We start from the raw sequence: 22,122 nt of genomic DNA on the forward strand, positions 1-22,122 counted from the left end.
ATCGGTGAGAAATGGTTATGCCAGCGCGCCAAACGGAACGACGGAATAGAATCGACCAACGAGCGCGCACCAACGACGCTCTAATCATTGCAGATTGCTGATCGCTGGAAAGAGAAAGAGAGAGAGGCGATGGCCACAACAATACCTAAGCACACCACCCCCGGTTGTGCTCTGGCGGCATAACTTCGATCGAAAGCAACCTCTGTCTTTCTGTCGATCTGTGAGCAGCCATTAAATGATTGCGCATTCCAGATCGACCTAAATCGGGGTAATGAAAAGCGATGAACAGTTGGCGAGGGAGGCGAACTCTTATCTGACTTTCATCTGACAATCAACCGCCGCGTGTTCGCACATCATCATCATCATCATCATGGTGTTTCACATTGTAACACCTTGCGAGCGCAGCTTGGACACTCATTTTCCAACTGCATTGCAGCGCGGTGTGGCACGCAGTATCGTGGCAGGATCACCGACACTCGCAGTCGCACTCGGTCGTCAACAACGCGCTTCTTCGGTTTTGGAACCATTTCCTCTCTTTTCATGCCCGGTTACGGCTGTTCCTCGACACCACGCATAGCATACCACCGTGTATCGTATCGTATCGTGCTTTATGACGGTCTGATAAACAAACAAACCCCTCCTCCACCACCACCGTGGCGTGGAAAGCATAAAATCGGCGTGGGTAGGGTAGAGAGAGAAGGAGAAAAAGCTGCTTAAACATACCAAGCGACCAAGCCCGTAGTGTCATTGACACCACATCGGGGTCTAGTACCGGCGACGACGCGTGTACTACAAAAAATAGGATGCACAACGCGCACGACCCCAGACGCGCGCACATACACGTGACTCCGGTGGAGTACCCGCCCGGTGCGGTTATGCTGCTGCTTTATGTTGGCATCTTTTTATTTAATCTTTAAACGGTCCACCACCTTTCTACCTACGGTGCTACAAGAGCTGAGGGTAAGCTTATCATCGTGGAGGCGCAAGATGGAATCCTAATCCACCGTCGCATTGGCCAAGAGACGGAGAATGGTGAAGAGCAGGAAGAAAAATAAACTGCACTCGTTCCGGTGAAACAGAAAACCGGCAACAACGGCGCGCTTTTCCTTTACATCCATTGGAACGACGATGGTGGCGCGATGGCCAATGTTCAAATAGAATGTGTGAACGATGCTCAAACCAATACGGACGGAGATACAGTGTACGTGGCGGTGCAATTCGATCCCCATAACACACTCTTCCGCGGCCAGCCAGGTGGTGAGAGTTTTGTTGGTTTTAAGTCCCTCACTCACAAGTCACTTTCAAAACCGCGCCTCTCGCTGCACGCCCTTACGGAATGAGGCGAGATGCTGTTGTTGTTGTTGTTGTTGTTGTTGGAAATGACATTTCCATTTCAAGCGAAATCCCCCGGATCCCCGGATCCGGCGTGCATCCGAAAGAGTCTACAAAAGCAGCGCCGCGGAGAGAAGAGTTAATCATCTCCGCGAAAGTCTGAATTTTCGTCCGGATAATTTCCATTTATTGCCCACCGATTGTAAACCGCCAACAAAAAAGTGGGTCGTCTGGCGGGAGGGGGAGGAACAACAATGGACATTATATGCACAATTCCCGCTCGGGCCTGTTCCGGCATGAACTTCAAAACTTTCGAAAGCATTTTGTTGCTTTTTTGTAGGAAGTTTCAATTGGACCGGGGCCGGGTTGAATGCTCTCTCTATGAAAAAGGAACCAGTTTGTTTGCCAAATTTCCGTGTCGCGCTACGGTAGATCCATTGGGAATCAACCTGAAATACACTTTGTCCGTAAATTAATACGATTAGCTTAACATATTACCAACGCTTGACGAATTGCTTGGTTAAAAATCATAAGTTTCCTCGTGTTTTTTTATGTTTTGCAAAAAAAACAATAAACCTAATGCAACCCAATGGCAAAAGTAGGTAGAATATACGGCACCAAACCTTCCTCCGTTCCTTTCACTATTCACAAACTGATCTTCGCTCCAGGTTAAACTACATTGCTCAACTTGGAAACACAATCCAACATTCCACGGGCCTTCATTTTCCCATTAGAATCAACCGACGATGCTTCAATTAATCATCCCGGGCACCTGATCCGGATAGCATCACCGAGAGACGCCTGTTCCAGCGATGAAACCAATTGCATAACACAATCGCCACCCAATCAGCCACACATCATTCTCACGCCCATCTTTCCCACATCGCGGGCCACATACACGAACTGTTGCACAGATGCACTTTGCTTGGCCCTGGGTACAAGTAGCACGCTCGCCAAACATCTCGCGCGCGCAAGAGGCGCCCCTCTTATCATCTCGTCTCGTCAAGTCCACGTGCGTGCAAAGTGCAAGTTTGTGGCTCTGTTTGCTTCGTCATCGCTACGGTTCACTTTACTATCGGAGTAATAAATAAATAAAGGAGAAAAAAAACGATGGAAGACGTAAGAAACGACCGATCGCGAGATGGTGTCGGCTACTTCACGCGCGCACGCCAATGGAGCATCGTGTACAGGGCAATGAAGCAATGTGGTCTATGGTTGGCGACCATAAACACCACAGAGAGATAGAGAGAAAGAGAGAGAGAGAGAGAGAGAGAGAGAGAGAGAGAGAGGGAGAGATAGTATGTCAGGTAGTGGCAGTGGCGACGGTGGAGTTAGTGAAGAAACCGATAAATTGCGTCAATATTTGCGGTCGGAAGTTTGGAATCTGCTGCTGCTGCTGCTGCTGCTGCTGCTGCTGCTGCTCCGGTTGGCCGCGCGTTCTGTTACGCCACCCGTACACAACCTTGGCGCTCTATCTCTCCGCCTGTCAGCTGCTACGGTGTGTTCGCACCCTCATTGGTGGACCCCTTATCGGACGTGGAACTTCTTGGTCCGAAAAACTAACCACCAAAGCACCTTCTCTTCGATCGCCAACCTTTTAGCCAGAAATGGCCGGAACAGGTTCGGTGTTCCTTTTGCGGCACCCGCTGCCGCTGCCGCCGCCGCCGCCGCCGCCACCGCCGCTGCTCTCGGCGAAGCAGCGAGGCACCAATAAGGAAACAAGGTTAATGTTGACTGGCAAAAAGGCGGCCCACGACCATCAGTCCGGGCCCTTCTTATCAAGCAGCGGCCACAAACACGAACAGGCGGCCGCTCAACCTTAATATGCTGGGAATTGGGCCATTCTGCTGCTGCTCTCTATCAGCGAAGAGGGCACCCTTCTCGTCCGCCATAGTGCTGCAGCCAACCGTACTCTATGTATGCGCTAATTTCTGACGCCTCAACACGGCGGGGTGAAGGATTGGCCGAGAGAGATGGGGCGCCACCAACAGCAGCAGGAGCACCAGCACCACATTGACTGCTCCCAGGGGGGCTAAGTGATTGTTTACACTGTGCCGCTTCCGAGGGGGAGTCCATTTGGCCCATTTATGGCCAGCGAGAGGGAGAGAGAGGGATCCAAAGATTGCACACCACCAACGGGAGTCAACGGGAGAAGAGTTTGTGTTCGCAGAAGGATGATAAGTAAATTGGCAGCGTGTATCGCTGCGGTTTCTAGATGGTCAATATTGGTGTTACAATCACAACCCGAGTGAGATTTCGTGAGGGATACGCACAAGACGTCTTCCTATGAGAGTGATGCAAGGTGTATCGAGAAGAGGAATAGATTCGATAGAAAAATAATCAATAATCGAGATAAAAGGTGAATAATGAGATGAAATAATGTTTCAACTGCTAAATATCTCACTAGCTACATATATTTGGACTAGATCTTCATCAAAATCTGTACACTTCAATTGACGAAGCGAGTCATAATCCTCTTGTCTTTACAAATCAAACAAAAAAACTTCTTCTTGTTACCTAAAATGTTCTTAAGCAAAGGAGAGACACCGCATGTACCTTATCTCGCTGATCATCGAGATCAATTTATCGAAAAGGCGCACGAATTGAACGGCGCCGAGGCGTCACCTCGTGACTCATCTAGGTTAGGCCCGAAAGGAAGTTAAAATAAATGCGCGAGAAGAGGCACTTGACGTGAATTAATTGATGAGCCAATCACCCCTCTCAACCGCCGGTGCGCACCGTATTGGTCTCGGATCGGCCGTGCGTGCGTGCGAGTATCCGATTTAATCGCATTAGAATGTGTTAATTAGCTCTTGCGAGGGTGTGCGCGCTCTGGTGCGGTGTTGTGATGGTTTGCAGAACTTGTGGCCACTTTCCTCTACCTCTTTCTCTCTCTCTCTCTGTAGCTGTGCCAGGATTTATTTTCTTTCGAAGTTACCCTCTTCCTTCTGGTTCCCAAGAGACTTGGACTCATTCGCCTGAATCAAAGTCCGTGAGCATGAGCGCGGTCAGTGGTTCGGTCTGCGCCTTCCGAAGGTGAAGATCATTACGATCAAACGAGTTACGAGCCGATTACTGCTCTCTGTTGGCAGACGCGATGAGTCAATAATGTGATTCATCCGGCGAGTAGTGTTTGCTTTGCTGAATTTTCGGTCAACAAGCGAGGGACAACACTACAATCGATAGACGGCCACCAGCCGTGAAGCGTAAGATACAGCTTAAAATTAAAACACATGTCAACACTTGAACACGCGTATTGGTTTGCATTTACTTAAAAAATAGATGGAATTCTCAAGTTGCGAAAAGGGAGAAGGAGAAGAACAAACTTTAACCAACCGAAACGAAACATACAATCGCTCTGTGGCCAGTTATTTGCACACAGAGGTAAACGCCACCAGTTGTGGTGGCAAATAATTTGATAAAAAAAACCTGTTCGACGTCTACACCAAACGACGACGACAAGAGGACAGAGAGAACTCCCTCTGCCGCGGTCTGTGTGGACTCAGCAAACACTTCTCGCTAATAAGCTCCAGTGTGCTATGAAATCAGAACACTGGCCACGCGCAGCAAACACTCCGCCACCCCGACGAGACACCTCTCCTCAGAGACACCCCAAAGACACCATTTTCAGCTAAGAGTCTGTTCGTGTGGTCGATGGTCTGGATCCCAACCCCAATTATTAGGACCATTTCCATGCACCGAACGTAGGTCTCGCTGACAAGAACAGAACAGAATAGAACAGAACAGACGGGAGCTCTGGCGGTGATACGCCAGCGGCGACAATTATGCGACGAAGCGAAGCTAAATGAAGCGACGCTTCACGCGAACGCTCAACGCTTCAATTGCAGACTAGACAACCTTCTGCTCGTCTCGCCTCCCCTTCTGGGACAGGATCCTCGGTCTGGCCTCCGAAAAGCTCCGGATTAACAGTGTAAATTGCTTGCTAGGCAAACGATAGACAGAAGGAGCGTGCATTAGAAGGTAAATGTAATCATCAGGGTTGGGGGTTTAGCATGCATGTTTGCATGTTTACCACGGCCAGGCAACACCACGCCTAAGCTTACCGGCCGGCCGGCTACCGGATATTAGAATCCATGCTCGCGGTGTGTTCTCTAGCCCAGACACACGCAACGTCACTACGAGGCCTATGGCCTACTCGGTGCTACTGGTCGATGTATGAGATAAGACCAGAGAGGGGCTAATGAGAGACTAGGACTGTGTTGTGTGGGATTTGGAACTTAAAAAAAAAGGAGCGAACTTCATGCATAAAATAAACGCTTTTTCAGACATTAAATCCCGTGTCCGTAAATCCTCGGAAACGGGCAAGCAGAACCTTATCTTTATCCAAACAAGAAATTAGAATGCGATGCACACCAGCGGATAAGCAGCTGGTCTGGGGCCTGGTCAAACCGGAAACCGGAACCGGAGAGAAAGAGACGTGCGTGCGTGCGGCGTGTGCTTCACACGTCGCACATGAGCAATTGAGCGAGCGAACGACCGAGCGCACCAAATGCGAGTAATTATGCAATTGAATATGTATGTTGACGGGCCAGTTGGCTAGATTGGCGACACTTGGCCACACCAAGGGGCATCGCCACCGAGTACTCGCATTCGCTCGCATTCTGTTTTGCATAATTCTAAAGCGCGACGAGCGCTGTTGTGTGTGCGGTTTGAGATGAGCAACGTTACGTAACACAGGCCATTGCTAGACCACCGCCCAGATTGGGGACATCAGTAGCAGCAAAGATGTGCTCTGATCGCACCATTGCGCTCTTCCGTGTTCGCCACGCCACGGATTCGCCACGAATTGTGATAAATTGGCAGCTACACAAGGGGACAGCGCGCAACCACGAAAGACCGTCCATCGTGGCGACGCGGTTGAACATTAAGTTCAATTTCTGCCGCCACGCTATGATGATCGTATAAAGATAAGTGGCGTCTAATGCACCATTTGTGGCCTTCATACCACTGGAAATTGACAGGGAACTCGGAATGTGCTCCACAAGAACTCTGAATTGCTGGATGGACCGATGAGGTATTCGCGATAATTAAGGAAGGCCCCGGCGCACATTAGAAAGCAAAAGGGCACAACTTTTACGTCCGACAAATTGGAGTCACTGGGCCATCCACAAGAGCCGGACCTCCGGAGCTCGCTAATTCCCATGCTTTATGCTCTGTCGCCGCCCGCGTGCCCGGTGGTCACGGAAGTCAATTGGAGTTTGGTGCTGTTTGGGAGATTTTTATTACATTTTCCGGTCCCAACCGGGGACCCGGGGACACCCTCGGTGGTCTGCTCCGTTGGTCTCTCCGGTTTGGTAGAAATTAAAAACAACCACAGAACGCAAGTCCAAGCGCGCCCGACAGAGCGAGCGGAATGAGCCCGCCCGAAAGAAAGGAGGCCAACTGTCATTTCCCGTGACTGCGCGCGCCTCGCTCGCGGTTCGTTGGGATTTGATTTGTCGGCCAGTCCCCGAAAGGTCAGGGGCATCAGCGACGACGAGCACACCAGCTGGCGGCCGGTAGGACGACTTTCTCCCACTCGATTCCCTCTCCCGTCATCTCGCCTCTCGCCAACATCCGGTGTGTTGGCTCCCGGTGGTGGTAACCCGTTTATGCTCTGCTCTGTGTGTTCCAATTAGGGTGGAGACCGTGGCCAGCGGGCGCCCAAAGACTAGCGGAACCACCACTAGCTGGCCACTTCGGTTTGGATTCGTGAGCTCTTGTGGACTTGGAAAAAATGGCCGCAGGCTCGACAGAGTTCAGCAGCAGTACGAACACGAACACAGACCATTCGCCATGCGATAACCATCGGCACGCCATCGTGGTCTGCATTCGAATGGTTTTTTTTCTGTTCTGTTTCAAACACTGGAGCAGCCAGTAGCCACCCCGGAGGCACCGATCAGTTGAGAGAAAGAGATGCTGCAGATCGGAAAGATCAGAACTCGAGCATCCAACTCCCGAGGAACGGGGGGGCGCGGAAATTAATTATTTCCTGCCAGAGTGTGCCTACCAGCGAGCCAGAACTTTAGAATCGCCCGGCAGGCAGAGTAGAGGAACCAACAAAAAACAAAAAAGCGAGAGAAAAACAAACCGGACCTCTGAAGAGGATGAAGTAATAATAAACATAATTAAATAAAAAAACCATTTGAGCCCATTCGGCCATGGGAGAGTTCGTAACTTGGGCGGCTGTACAGCATTTTAACAATTGAAGAGAGAATCAGCCATTTTGTTTTTCTGTCGTTCTCCAGATCTAGCGAGACGAACCGATAGGAATGATCCAGATGGCGACATTTCAGATAAATTAACATTAAAGCATTCCCCTCACCCTGGCGACCGGCGGGTGTGTCCAAGTAATTAGCATTTCGCTCGGAGGTCATTAGGAGTTTCGCGTCGATTTCGGCATCCGACTGCTTATTGTCGCATTGCGTAAGCTTCTTCTGTAGATAGCGAACCTTGTTGGAGCATCGAATACGACCTCCGAAAACTCACTGACATCATTATCCAGTGAGAAGTCAATCGAATCACCCGAAAAAGACATTTTTATTGGACGACAATAAGACCATCAGAGAGAGACTCCATCCCGTAAATACGAATCGAACCGAAATCCCCCCCTCGTCAGCCCAAAAACCTAATGCCCCAAACGTTATACTCCCCCCTCGGCTCCAGAGCACAGCAGCAGCACTAAATTATCCAAGACTTCTTTTACTCAATCCGAACGAACGAACGAACGAACGGAACGCCCTCTCTCCAAGAACTTGTTGCCGTGGTGGGCACCTCGCGCGAGGTATATAAATCAGGAGGCCCCAGAAACAGGTGGAAGGGGAATGAGAGGTGGAGAGGCGGCGCACCATATCTTTCGATGAATAATTCAATCACTCTCATTGCATTACTGCTCCAGCGCCCCCAGAGCAGAAGAGCAGCGAGTGTTGCGAGTGCGGATCGTGGTGCTGCTGCTGCTCCGGGTCTCCGGCTCCGGCTCCGGGTCTCCGGGTGTCGTTGCGTTGCCTGGATCTCCGCGTCTGGTTCGCGCTCGCGTCATGAACCGGTATTGAGTTAACTACAAACGTGCGCACCAACCAGGCAACCAACCAGCGTCGCCTTCCTGTAGGTGGTGTGGATGGGGTGTGTTCGATCGAGTGAGCGCACGGGAAGCGCTATAATTATGGTATAAGAAGTGCGTATATGGTGGCTCGCTTGCTGGCTGGCTGGTGCTGATGGTAGATGAAGGCGAAAGACCGGAAGACGAAGCCAAAGAACCATTACTTTACACCCGCGCACAAACATTCGGCCGCTAGCAGCAGCAGCAGCAGCCAGTCAGTGATTGTCACTGCGCAGAGTTAAGCAACTGAGTGCTGGCTGCTGTTGGTGTTGCTGCTGATTCTCCGGCACTGATGACGTTCACACCATCAACAAACCGAACCGGTGATTGTGCGCGGATTTGCATATTTCGAGTTGTTCCTTAAATTGAAGTCATCACGATCTGCCTCCTGCCAAGCAAGCGACCAAAAGCTGGCTGAATGCTGTCTTTCTTTTTTATGTTCGAGCGACAATTTAGCAATTCCGCTGGGCCGAGCTGAGCCGAGAGCTGAATGCGAACGCGGAGGCCGTCGTCGAGTGCGTGGGCATTCCTCCATTCCGCCAACGCCAACACCTGCGCGCCCGCCGCCACTCAATGTTTATGCTGGAGGACACAATTTAGTTATCATACGCCTACGCGCCACAAACACTCACGCATCGTGCGGTGGTCAGTTTGAAATCGAAAGGCCAGTTCTATGGAACCAGCGGTTGATAAGTCTCTTGAAGCGAAACTGTGAGAGCAGCAGGAAAGGATCATAAATTAGTAAGGTATCTTTGCTTGGGGAAGTCGATTGAGATCAGATCGGTAAAGGAGGCGATCTCGACGTGCGAATTGATCGCCACGGACCAACAGAGCACATAACAAATACCAAGACAAACTGCTCGAAGGTCAGCAGCTTATGAGGAACTCCTTCAGTTCAGTGTCTTGATCGACTTCTTGCTGCTGCTACTTCTGCTGACCATATATGAGCCGGCCACTTTGGATTTCGCGCCTCCTGACCACCCCCGAAAAGACCCCAGTGTTATGCTCTTCCTCTCTTCTTCTTCACCTTGCGCCGTACCGCATCATGGACCCGCCGCCGCCGCCACCAGAGGTGCGTGGATCGTGTCTCGCTACACGACATCTAGGCGTGCGTTGCGGCGCGCTCGCGCGTGGTCGGAAGTGTTACGTGAATCCGTGAAATCAGTGTGGCCAGGGAGGGGATGCGGTGGGGTGCACGGACGATTGCAGCAAACACCGAAACAACCCACTCACGCACCAGTGCGAGAGAGATCTCGAGACAGTTCGTGCAAGTAATCGACGACGACGAGAAGGTCTAGGGACGGCGCCGCACCCAGGATTATTATGTTGACACCCACCACCACCACCACCACGATATGGAAAGGCTTCTTTTCGGTTGCGACAACACTCCGCCGGCACGAATTTGTAACAATCGAACGGAGCACAGTGAAGCGGAACACACAAACCCCACGGCGGATTGTAAATACATTTTGTCAATCGAACCAGCGAGGAGGAGGTCTTGACGACATCTTCCGGTCGGCGACTCCCCCCGCCAACGCTTGGGTGTTTCGAAGCTTTCACGCAGCTCTGACTCTTCTCCGTTTTCCGTCTCTGCTCGCAGGGCGCAATCAATTTGGCGCCACTTGACGCTCTCTATTGAGAGTTCATAAATTTAATTTTCTTATTTTTGGCACCGGTATTGGGGATGGATTTAAATGCAAAACAAGAGTCTCTATGCGTGCTAGAGAGAACATCATGACGCATCTTTAATGATTCCTCGAATACTGATCTTATAAATCATTTGCCACACTTCAAATCCGCAGCTGAACTCGAAATTGATCCACATTTTGTGTGGCACTCGAATGAGGAGTAGTGCGTAATTTAAGAATATTGAATCATCCGCTCCACACTCAGACAATCCCACCCAGGATTCGGAACGGTAAAAGATGCTGCCACTTCAAAGCGTCAAAAAGCGCGGCGGGGTCCACACTGCGCGACCACGATTATATCTCGCCAAGCGCCTCTCCGCTCCCACACGATGGCTGGCGGAAGATTTGTGTTGAACATAAAATCCGATTAGTGTCAACCGCACCGGCGCCGACAAGTGGCAGCTTGGCCGGCCACAAGATCAGCAAGTCATCTGCCGCGAAAACCGCCAATCTTCCGTACCGGACGGACGGTCAGTTGTCGCGTGTCGGTGTGCACCACCCTTCTGCCACCATCTTAGACATGGGGCGAGAGTGAATGATGATGATCTTTTGGGTGGGACACCCAAACCTCAGACACCTCTGTCAGCGGTTGGTTTTCTGTTTTTAAAGGGACTCCGTTTACTGGCTAGCTCCAGCCGAGGTCCAGTTCATCATAATATCATCTGACATCGAGACAAGTTTTATTGTTTTTTTTTACCGCCCTCGACTTTAAACCTCTCGGTGTGGTGTCATCGTGCTTGGGAGTAATTTGGAGCAAACATTTTAAAGCATTAAATGGTTCCCATCACCCGCACACACAGAGACAGTTTTGGTGGTTTCGATGAAGCTTAAAAGATCGTGACATAAATGGATTTCTCCTTTCCATTTGTCCACCATGGACCGAGCTTCTGCCAGTTTCTCAAAGTCTCGAAATCCGGCTTAGTCTCGAACCAAATACAGAAAAGATGAACACTCACTCCACAGCTAGTTTAAGATATTATCTTTGAATTAGCAACAGTCACGAAACGGTTTAAGAGATCCCATGAATCATCGAAAGAGGTCGCCAGAAGTTTGCAAACGGAAGTGGTGACTGGAAATTCAAACAGTAACCGAGTTCCTGAGGGAGTAAACTAAAGTTTCTAATCAGTTTGCGCTACAGCACTGATAACGGAGAGCCACAGTGCATATAGTGACACACAGCTTGTCGGTAGTTTGATTATCATCCACTCAGGCCTCATGCGCTATCGCATGTTTATAGTACAGGGTGGTGGCGCAACGTGAAGGTGAGGTTCTTCATTTTTGGTTCACAAAATTCATATGAAATCTTTTCATTTTCTTCGCTGTAGTCTGTAGTTGACTGCAGATTGAAAACGTTTATTAAAACTTGTGTTGAAAACTCATCTTTTAATCTCATATCTTTTTCCACTGATTTCTTACGAATTGTTCAGCACACAAGAGGTTCATTACTCTTAATCAAATACATACAGGGAGATCTGCGCCTTTTCTGTTCCATTTTAAACAACGACCATAATTCAAATGAGGGTATCATCTTTACTTTGCCGCTTGGTGCATGCAGTTCCCTGATAAGAGCAATTAGGGAGAAGAGTGGAAAAAAACGAATCGCAACGAAACTGGAGTAGAGTTCCGGCAAAAACCGTCAACAACACGGCGATAAGCTCCACTGGGACAGATGGTAGAGAGCATCACGTGGCAATGCCAATCAGTCGTTCTCTCTTCTCTGCAACCGCCCCTTCTTTGGATGACGCAAATGAAACGCCGTGAATCCGTAACACACGGACGGACGGACGGAACACGCATTCCGAGGGATTAATTTTCACCGAAAAACAAACAGGCAACAGACGTACGAAAGCCTGCCAGTGTTACGTTGCCCAGGAAAATCCGGAAAAGCACTGAATCTGGGCCATCGAACGACGAAGCAAGGAGCATGCATACATTCCTCGGCATCGCCAGATCGAAATGCGGAGAGTCACAACACGACGTTCCGCCACATCACGATGCGTTTGCATATGCCACGCATTATCCCTGCGCGAGGGGTTTTTTTTCGGCCACAGATTGTTTTCCATTTTCCGGTCCTCCTCCCTTCGCTCACCGCTTTCCGTTTCATTGCGCACCGAAGAAGCATCTCCGCGTGATCCGGATCCAAAACAGCGAGCGAGCGAGCGAGCGAGTTATGCAACGAGAAACCACCTTCACGCCGGACCGATGCCGATGATGCGGGGCGCCGTTGATGATGAGAGTGCAATTTCGGTTTCGATCCGTGGCCGGCCGCGGGATCATTACAGAGAATTAGCGTTGTTGTTGTTGTTGTTGAGGGTGGGAGGAAGGCGATCGAATAGATCGAACAAATCCATTTCCGATGGCGTGCCAGCACCAGAGAAGGAGCGTTACGAGTGTTACGCCTTACGCTAGATGAAGACGGAAGTGTGCAATCGTGGAATTTGGTGAAGGGCTGCGTTGTGATTCGAGACCAATATTATAAATTCAATTTGCTTAATTTCCTAAATTTTCAACCATAAATGATGGCCACCAAACACCCCTTGACGCAGTAACACTCGTATTAGGAAAAGAAAACTCTTTCCGCTGCACCGGAAGTCTCTGTGCCACGAGAGTTCGCTTTTCCACTAAATGTTCCTCCAAATCATTATCATCATCAATCATTCAACATACGCTGGATGGCTGTCTGGCGAGCTGCATCACCTACAAATCAAACTCTCTTTTCACCTGGTGCCACACGACCATCAACTGCGCAAAACTCCGTTCGAGAGTTCGAAAAGAATCACTTCGCAGCAGCAGAACAACCACCATACGGACGGACGGACAACATTGAAGCAGAAAAGCATAACACACCAGACACCAGAGCATCGCCTCGCACATGCTACCACGCGCGGTTGTAGCGATGCAACGATGCATATCTCGACGGTGCAAGAGACGCAAGACACTCGAGCGCCTGTCTGTGTCCGTGGTCTGTTTCTCATCTTCCATCGTGTGCCAAGGCAGGCAGCCAGTCGGTTGAATGACTGCTACGCGGCTGCTGCGGTTTTGCCAAAGTGCTCTGCGCTCCGGTGCATTCTCCTCCGTCTCCCCACTCTCCTCTTTCGCTGCATATAATCGGTGCACCGTTAGAGTTGCTGGTGCTGCAGTTTCTTGAGGCGCAACAGTTTGCCTTTTTTCTTTGGTTCATTCATACCCAGCGACCAGTGAGACGAGACTCCTTCTCCAACAGTGTGTTACACTTCTTCTTGCTCTTCTTTTACACGCCTCCAAGATACGAGCAACCAACGCCTCCGACGACGACGATCGATATGCACTCGAATCATCCAGCTATTACGAAACCGGAAATCGGAGGCCACCATCAACAACGAGCCGAGAGGAGAGCCGTGTGTTTGTTGGTGCATAATAAGAACGTGGCGTTGGAAACAAGTTTACTAACCTCACCAGCACCCCTCCTTCTCCATTAACATCCTTCTGAGGGGTAGAAGATTTTGCTCCACAGAAATTGGCCGTCAAGAGGCGATGATCCCGCGCGTCAGCCGATTACGGTACATTCTGGATCGGGTCTGGTGTGGTGCACAAGGCAGCAGCTGACTGCATGTGGCATGACGTGGCTTGTACAACGGACAGGACTTGACTCATTATGCAATTAGATGCATCAACTCAGGGCCTAGTTCTCCTGCTGATGATGTACGATCTGGATTATAATTAGAATCACATTCCAGTTCAAGAATCAGCCAGTTTTATAGGAAAAACATTTAAATTGTTTGTCTTACTATAGCAAAGGTGGAATGTTAATCCCAAACGCGGCTCATCAGTTGAGGGTCATCTGGAGCTGCTGTTTCCTTTCACTCTAGCACGGCCTCTCGCTGGACCATCGCTGGAACTTCTGACGAACTTACCGACAACAACTACTTCCTGCTAAACCAACCGCCACCCCACTTTGACGCATGAACAAGGCATCATCATCATCGAAAGCAGCTTCTTCTCAATCTTCATCCTAAGCTCAGCGGCCAGGCAATTCAATTAATGCCTTCCCCTCGCAAGAAGGGGATGGAGAAGTGGTTTACACGAGGGGTGAAGGTGTTAAAAATAACAATTACCTTGCCTCCTTTTCGTGTCGGACTCTCATCAAAGGAGAGAAGCAGGATGACGAAGTGGAGGTGGAGTTGGGAGCGAACTCAACAAGCGAACTCATTTCCTGGGCCAGCAACGGCAAGCAGCAGCGCCGTCGTCCCGTCTTTCATGCCTGCCTCCTCCTACGAGGATGATTTTTAAAAATAATTCCCTCAAACCAAGCAGCATAGAGCCGCTGCGAACAAGAGCATTATGCTACGAGCCAATGGCTCTCTCCGCGCGTCCGCAGCACTCAACCGAACCGAAACCATTGAGCGAAAAGTTAATCCCAAAATTGTGTCGCCATCGTCGATGCTGTAACCAGATCCAGCGGAATGATTGATCGCGATCGCGATATTGAAGGTCTCGCCCGGGAGAGAGAGAGCCGCAGGGCAGCGTGTTACTGTACCAATTCAGTGGCAATACCCCGCTTTGTAACGGCATAACGGCAATGAAAATGATGCCGATGGGCGCCATTGATTGATTGATTGATCTCGAAACGTCCCCCCAAAACTCCACACCGCTTTTCGAATGTCGCGTGCAGCAATTGCGTGTGTCAAAACGAAGGAATGGAGCTGTTAGGAATTGATACGCCATCGCCATCGCTTTTGTGATCGTGTTATTGCTTTTCTCGCAATAAACCGGCGCCTTTCGGAAGTCAACATACGCGCGGCGCGCTTCAATGATCCCGGACACTAAAAGGCGTGACAAAAATGTGTTGCGCTCCAGGCGTATAAATCATATTTTTCGGGACTCACAACAGAACACAACGATGGCCACGACAACAAGCTATGGCTCTTTGAACAGTCGATGACCCACTTCCTTCTTATGCTCGCCGACACAACACAGCATGTGACGTGTATTTGCTGCTGCTGTGGCCGTTTGGTGCATTTTTACGATTTTGACATCGTTTTGCCCTTGTCTGTTGCGCTTCTATCGGTTTGGCTGTCTCTCTTTAGTATAATCTTTCTTTGCTTCTTCCCTTGTACCACACAAACTTTTAAAACCTCTTGAGAGCGATGCAGCTGTTGCCAAACACCATCTCCATCCCAGCTGCTGCAGAGAGGATGTTGAGTTTTGCCTCACCAGCTCGGCATTGTAACACGGAAATGCATTTCAGTGAGGGCGAATGGGAGCGAATTCTGTCTTTTCGATTTCGATAAAACTCCAAAAGGAACTGGTGGGGATATTATCAGCTTAATTTGAGTGCGATAACAAGCCAGCATTAGAAAAGCACCCTCACGAGAAGCCTCCCATTTCAACACATAAATCTGCCGCCCCAACCAGGCTGCCCGTTCTGCGAATGCAGGTCAGCGGCGCCTCGGGCACACACATCGGCCGTGGCCAACCAACCGAACCGTATGCTGCACCACCGCAGGAAGTGTGACGCGAACTGCGCATTCGTGGAAAAAAGGAAATGGAAATCGGAATGGAACCAGAACGAGAACGCACTGCACGCGACGTGCTAGGGCGTTGAGCGCGGTCACAATTTATGACAGACCGGCAACGGCACTGACGACGACGACGACAGATCGTGCCGTTGCCATCTTGGGCGGAGATTAAAAATAAAAATTACTTTTATCTCATTTCCTCCAGCGACCGGAAGTGCTGGCACGATCCCGATGATACGCGCACAGGGAGCGCGCAGCATATGAGACGAAGAAAAAGGAAGGGCGAGAGAGCAAAGAGAGCGACTCCAGCCCTTTTGCCCTGGAGGAACGGGAACATAAACACGCACCCAAAAAAAAAAAAGGGATGAAATACGTGAGCACACAACCAGCCCCCCTTAGTGCCGTTAGAAAGGATAGTGGATGGCAGCGCGTTAACCTGGCACGTACCACCGTAGCGTAGCACCAGAGGAGGCCAAGAAGCTCGTGTACATCGCTCTACAGCCTGAATCTTCGGTTGCGCGAAAAAGGAAAATGAAACGACATAAACTACATTCAAAACACGGCAAACTAGCCGGTTTAGGTACGTGATCCCGGCGGGTGGAGAAGTGAGGAGAAAGGTTTGCAAGGAAGGTCGACATGACCTCGGGATGATGTGCGCGCGCGATCTGAATTCCCAAAACAGATGAAGCAAAAGGGACCTCCTTCTTTTTGGGCCGAAGGTTCAACAAACGTTGCTAAAATGGGCTAAAGGGGGTAAAAAGGGTGCGCCTTAAAACTCACCTTCATATCGTTGACGATGTGCTGGAAAAGGGTGCCGATGGTGGCCACACCGGCATCCACCGGTCCACCGCGATCCATTCCGATGTCCATGATGAGACGATGATGGTGCGTTAGCTGCTTCGTCCGCCACACGTTATAGCTTCTCACTCACACTTTTCCTTTTCTTTCTCTCTTTCACAAACACGCACTATGAAAGGTGCTTTTCCTTTTTTTCGAATTTTCACCTGACTTCACTGTGCGCTTCTTCTACACATCTGCTGCACACCGTGCATACCCGCCACAGATACACTCATTCGAATGTACGAACCGGCGGCGCTACGCTTCACACCTTCACGACTCGTGGGGGAGGCGAAGTGACTCCGATTTCGATCACAAACCTCCCTTACGCGACCCTTACGATTGGCTACTTTCCACACTTTTTTCGTCGCACCGGTAGCGAGAATCGATTTTTCCCCGACTTCCCGCGGTATCAGGAGGCGGAGGTTGAACGTAGGGTGAAGGGGAATTTGGCGTTTCCTGGAGTTACTACTGTGTACGCACTCTACGCACCCGCACCGAAGGCCCACCACCACCGGAAAGAACGGCCCATCGGTAGCCAGCCAGCCAGCCACGTCTCGCAAAGCACGCTCAGCACGCGTTCCTCTTCGTCGTGCGAAGGTGACGGTGACGGCTACCGGGCATCATAATCATCATCATCCGCGGGTGGCACTTCCTAATCCAATTTCCCTTCCCGCGCAGTGCGCGTCGATCAAAGGGAGAAAGGCAATAAATGAGGCGCCACGATAAGAGAGAAGGAATGGTGGTGATATGTTGGTCGCGCGGTCGATGCTTCCCCTTTATCCCCTTTATCCCGCCGTACGGGAGCCGCACGCTTGGCGAGCGTCTAATCACTCTGGGACACTTCTCTGGTAAATCGTCCGTTTCGCGCACACACTCTAGTGATCACTCTTGAACTGGACGGCCTAAAAGTGGAAGCAATCGGAGAGAAACACATTAGAAATCGTTTGCCCGTGAGAGCAACAGAGTCCATGAAGTGACAAGCACACCACCGGACACAGAAGGCCCCCCTTGGTGTGCTCGACTCCACCACGACGACGACGACGACGACGAGATGCACACGCCAATGATTCACACATCAATTCCTCGTAAACGGTTCGCTTGGTTCTGTGCTCGCGCAATTACAAAACGATCGATCGGTCGATTGGGTTTCACAGTGGAAGGTTACTGCAGCCAATGAATGCGTACGGTGGTGGCCTCGGTGGTGGATGTCGAAGGAATGTTTCGCCTTAATCGTTGCTTCGCAGGAATTCGGAGCAGTCACGCGGGGTGGGGCTCTGTCCGGGTGTTGCAACTAGCTTGCATCCACCTACAAGCGCACGACACTATAGCTACTAGCGGGCAGCGAGCGCTCCATTGCGGTCTTTCATGCTGTGGCGTATGGCCGGAGCACTGGGCGCGACCGGTGGGGCGATAATAGGCGACTGTCAGCCCCGTCTGACAAGCAGCAGTAGGATTGAAGAGCGGACAGGCTATCCATGTCACTGGGATTAGCACCGGAATTTCGGCTGCCGAAACTCGTGCGGCCTCCTGGTGAGTGTCTGCAACGAAAAGACAAACAAACGAAGTGATTAGTTAGCTGACAATCATCGCGGGACACCGCCGTAACGCGTTCGATCAGGTATATCTAGCCACGTCTATGCCCGTTGTGACCCCTTCTAGTCTTCGGCTTCTTCGAAGGGAATGTTGTGTATTCAGGATGATGGTGATTCCACTACAAAACGGAGGTCCTCCTCTCTAGGTCCGCCATTTTCGGACGGTTTTGGCTTATTTTGGGACAAGCGACTGGTCCCCCTTCTGGATGGAAAAAGAACGGACCTTTTAACAACCGCCTGTTCCCCTGAGATTTTGACATCTTTCTCCAATCGGCGGTGACTCTCGACAGAATGGACGCGTGCATTCTGGAACTATTTTTAAAATCCCGCTAATTTTGTCCCATACTTAAGCGTTGAGTGTTTCGATTGATCCTACCCGTGGATAGGCATTCGTGTCCAGTGTGAGATTGAAATTGGATTGAAAATTCAGTTTCACACATTAAAAAACGTGTCTACAGGATTTATGATGTCCCCGCTAACAATGGCATGAAATGATTTGGATCAAGAAAACTTTAAATTCATACGAATAGAACTCAATTACTTAACCAAGATCTGCCTGTGCTTGATTTCAAATTCAAATAACTTAAGATGCAGACAGGGCATAAACATCTCGCGTCGCAAGATCCATCTGTCGCTCAACAGAGTGCCAGCTGCTGCTGCTGCTGTTGCAGCTACTGGTGTTTGGCCTCTTTTCTCCCTAATGAATGCAACGACAATCGTCTTCCGGGATGGACATGCTTCTCTTTAAATTATGGAACTCTGCCCGCACGACGCACGCCGTCCCCTTCAATGACTCCTCGTTGAGAATTCGCCTTCCTTGAGAGCGCGTAGCTTAGGAGGGAGTCACAAAGCCACGACAAACGATTTCACAGACAAATGGTGAGCGTGCACGAGGATGAAAATCGAAGACACGCGGAGAAAACTCGTCGTATCCCACCGGGATCCTTCTTGCTTTTGTAATAGACCAACCAACAATGGCTGGTATCTCCAGGGAATGGAGCATCCAATTCAAGCTGCTTTTCGAGATTATTCGCTCCCGAAGAACTCACAAATCGAACTAATGGAGTCCTCTTTCTCGTTTCTCGCTCGTTCATTTTGAAGCCAAGCGATATAATAAGCGAGATACAGTCCTAACAGCAGCATCAGTCCAGGAATCTGGCACACATTCGAGGAAGGATGCAAACGGCATCAGTGTTCCACTGGAGAGACCCCAACTTGCAGACGAGCCCACGTGCAAAAAGGTAGGTGTTTGGTAACGGGCGACCTCATCTCACCGTTATTGCTGTTTCGTGATCGTCAGCAGAACACAGAAAGGGATCGCTAACGGACCGCAATTCCCGTTGATGCAAGACAACGACCACGCAACGATTCCAAACGAAACGGAGGAAAGTCGTAGTAGAAGCGATTTGTGGTTGATTTGTAGCCAAAGTCATTACATTCGAAGGAGAATTGAGAAGAATTCCTTTCGAAAATATAGTTTGCATTTCTTATTGGAGCTGACAGTGCAACAGCATTCCACTATTCGGTCCATGGCTAACCTCAGCCGACAAGTGACACTGTTGACTCAATCACAGGGCCATGCTGCTGCTGCTGCACCACCTAGAGCATTCATCATGCTTCGATCGATCTGATTCGATCGGCACAAACCAGTGCCACCCCCGAAGTGGTAGTGTGTCTGGCATCTCTTTCGATGACACACTATCTGCGACGAGCGACAGATTGCGTCACCCTTCCCGTAGTGGTGGTTGATCGTTGATCGATCACTCGATGGAATAAGAACACGAGCAGGCAGGCAGCACGAAGCTTAAATCCCTGTAAAACGAGTCGCTTTGTGCGTTGCATTAGACCTGTCATCCGCAGCAACAAACGAGAAACCAAAAACCGCAGAGAACGCCGCCGTCACCGCGGTCGCACTCTCGGTGTGCGGTCGCCGTCGTCATCGTCGTCGTCGTGCACGGAATGAGGAAGAACGATTTAAGAACAGCCCAAGACGGCACATGGCACATAACAGATACCCTCCGAAAAAAAAAAACAGCCCATTGGCGGCGGTAAGTTCGTATTTCAAATGTCCAAAAAAGGGGTTTCGACTTACAACCGAAAGGGGGCTGGGAGGTCAAGGGTTAAGAGCAGCAGAAGAGAGGAAGAGGGAGAGCATGGAATGGCTTTGTTTAAGTGAAGCGCATACCTTTGGGGCACATGTTTTACTTTAGAAGACGGATAAGGTTGGTGGTTTGCTGGAACTTAATATCCAACGGCGCATCATCTCCAAAAGGAATCCTTTTGGAGCAAGAACTGCCAAACGGTCTTAGAGGTAGAGGCGATGGTCATGGCATCGTCATTGCTTGATTGTGGGAATGACGCACCAAATCGGGCGAAAGCAATTAAGTATCGGATGGAATGCCAAAAATGTCCAAATTACACAGCAAAAAGATGACTCAAGGTGTTTTTTCCTAATTACCTACAGACTCTTAGCATATTTCTGGCAAATTGAAAGCGGCTTTTAATCTAGTATGGTTCCATTTTACTCTAAATACCTCCTAAAGATGATATATAAATACAAAAATCTGATTGAAATACTAAAAACTACGCCTTTACCCTTTACTTCTCCTATTTTTTTTTTTTTAACATATATAAGGACGGACTTCCTATTGTTTACTTCTCCTATTGTTCGCGCAATAAATGCACACCTGTAGCATTAAACAATTTAGAATGTTGTTTCCTTTGTCTCATTTTGCCAAGCAATCTGTCTTCCTTCTTCTACATCCCGGGGATTGTTGCACCAGCCACCGATTGGAACTCAGCACTGATCCCCGTCCGAAACTAAACTCCCCCCCCCCCCCCCCCCCCCCCCCAAACATGGTCCGAATGCCAATCGCTTACGATCGCTTTTGACGAGCGAGAAACAAAAAAAAAGGGTGTTCCTGCGTACCGCTGTTTAACGCCGCATCATTGCTGCCATGGGGCCCATTCTTCTTCCGGGTTGTTTGCTGTGATCCTCGGGAACCGGTCACGTTTAGGCGCGATCAGGTGGCATCGTACACCGTTGAAAGCCAAACAGACTGTGTATGTGTGTCTGTGCTTCTGTGGGTATCGAGCACCGGCACCTCCTTTCAATACCTAGCGCGCTAGTGCGATCGTTTTACATTAGGAGAAACCGAGACGCCGGTGCCACTATTTGCATAGAATGTGTCCCACCCCTCCACTGCTCCTCCTCCAGCACAGCCCTGTGCAAATGGTGCTTGAACCTGTTTCCTTCACACCGAAAGCCAAACTCCGCTCCGGAACAACGGTAAGTGATATGCGCAACTTGGTCAAATTTCCATCCTCCTCGGCGCACAGTTACAGGGCCGGCCAGCCGACCGACCGACCGACCGATTGGATTGCCCCCGTGCAGCACCTTCCTTCCGTCTTGCTGCTCTCCTGCCTCTCCGTTTGGCTTTCACCTGCCGCAAGCCAAAGCCGCGAACTCTCAATTGATGTCACGTCTTCCAGCCAGCCAGCTAGCCAGCACACCGAGAGGGCTAAGGGACCAGCAGAGAGGAACATGGATCACAATCTCGTCTTCAATTACCACAAGTACAGCGGCGTGTATCTGTGAGACGGTTCGTTGGCTAGCTTGGTGGCCACGCTGTAAGAATGCAGGGAGTGCAGCATCGAGGTGCAAGACACCGGTCGTCGTCACCGTGTCGTGGGCTGCACACTGCTCCCCATGAACGGATGATCGTTTTCTGCATGCTGCAGCGTGGCAGCACAGCGGCGAGCGATTGTCGAGCGACAAAAACTGTGGCAAAAATTGCGGTCTCAACCAACCAGCCAGACAGCCAGCCAGCACGTCGTCGATGGTCGTCGTTGTCGTCGCCGTCGTCGTCGAGATACAATCAGAGACAGCAAATGGTCTCCCGTTCTCTGCCCCCGTTACATTCCCGGCTCGAGATCGGCCGCCTTTCGAAATGGCTGCCAGCCAGCCAGCAAGCCAGCCAGCCAGCCAGCCAACGATGCCACGTTGAGCTCTGGCTGAGCAGAGATTGTTGGTTTCAAGCGCCCAAGATAACCATTTATCTCCTTTGAATACA

The 22,122-nt window shown here is 50.3% G+C and overlaps 1 protein-coding gene across 12 annotated transcripts in view; it reads right to left on the minus strand.

Moving 5' to 3' along the window:
- LOC126579179 (alpha-protein kinase 1) overlaps positions 1 to 22,122 on the minus strand; it is a 46,076-nt gene that overhangs the window by 18,537 nt on the left and 5,417 nt on the right. For all 12 annotated transcript variants that reach the window (XR_007608425.1, XM_050242539.1, XM_050242540.1 and 9 more), the window contains one exon: positions 16,398 to 17,359. Coding sequence is in view for 11 of the 12 variants with exons in the window: in XM_050242539.1 (XP_050098496.1) it covers positions 16,398 to 16,487 (90 nt within the window). In the remaining variant the exon portion in view is untranslated. The remainder of the gene's footprint in view (positions 1 to 16,397; positions 17,360 to 22,122) is intronic.

The sequence above is a fragment of the Anopheles aquasalis genome, chromosome 3 (genome assembly GCF_943734665.1).
Source record: "Anopheles aquasalis chromosome 3, idAnoAquaMG_Q_19, whole genome shotgun sequence".
NCBI lineage: Eukaryota > Metazoa > Arthropoda > Insecta > Diptera > Culicidae > Anopheles > Anopheles aquasalis.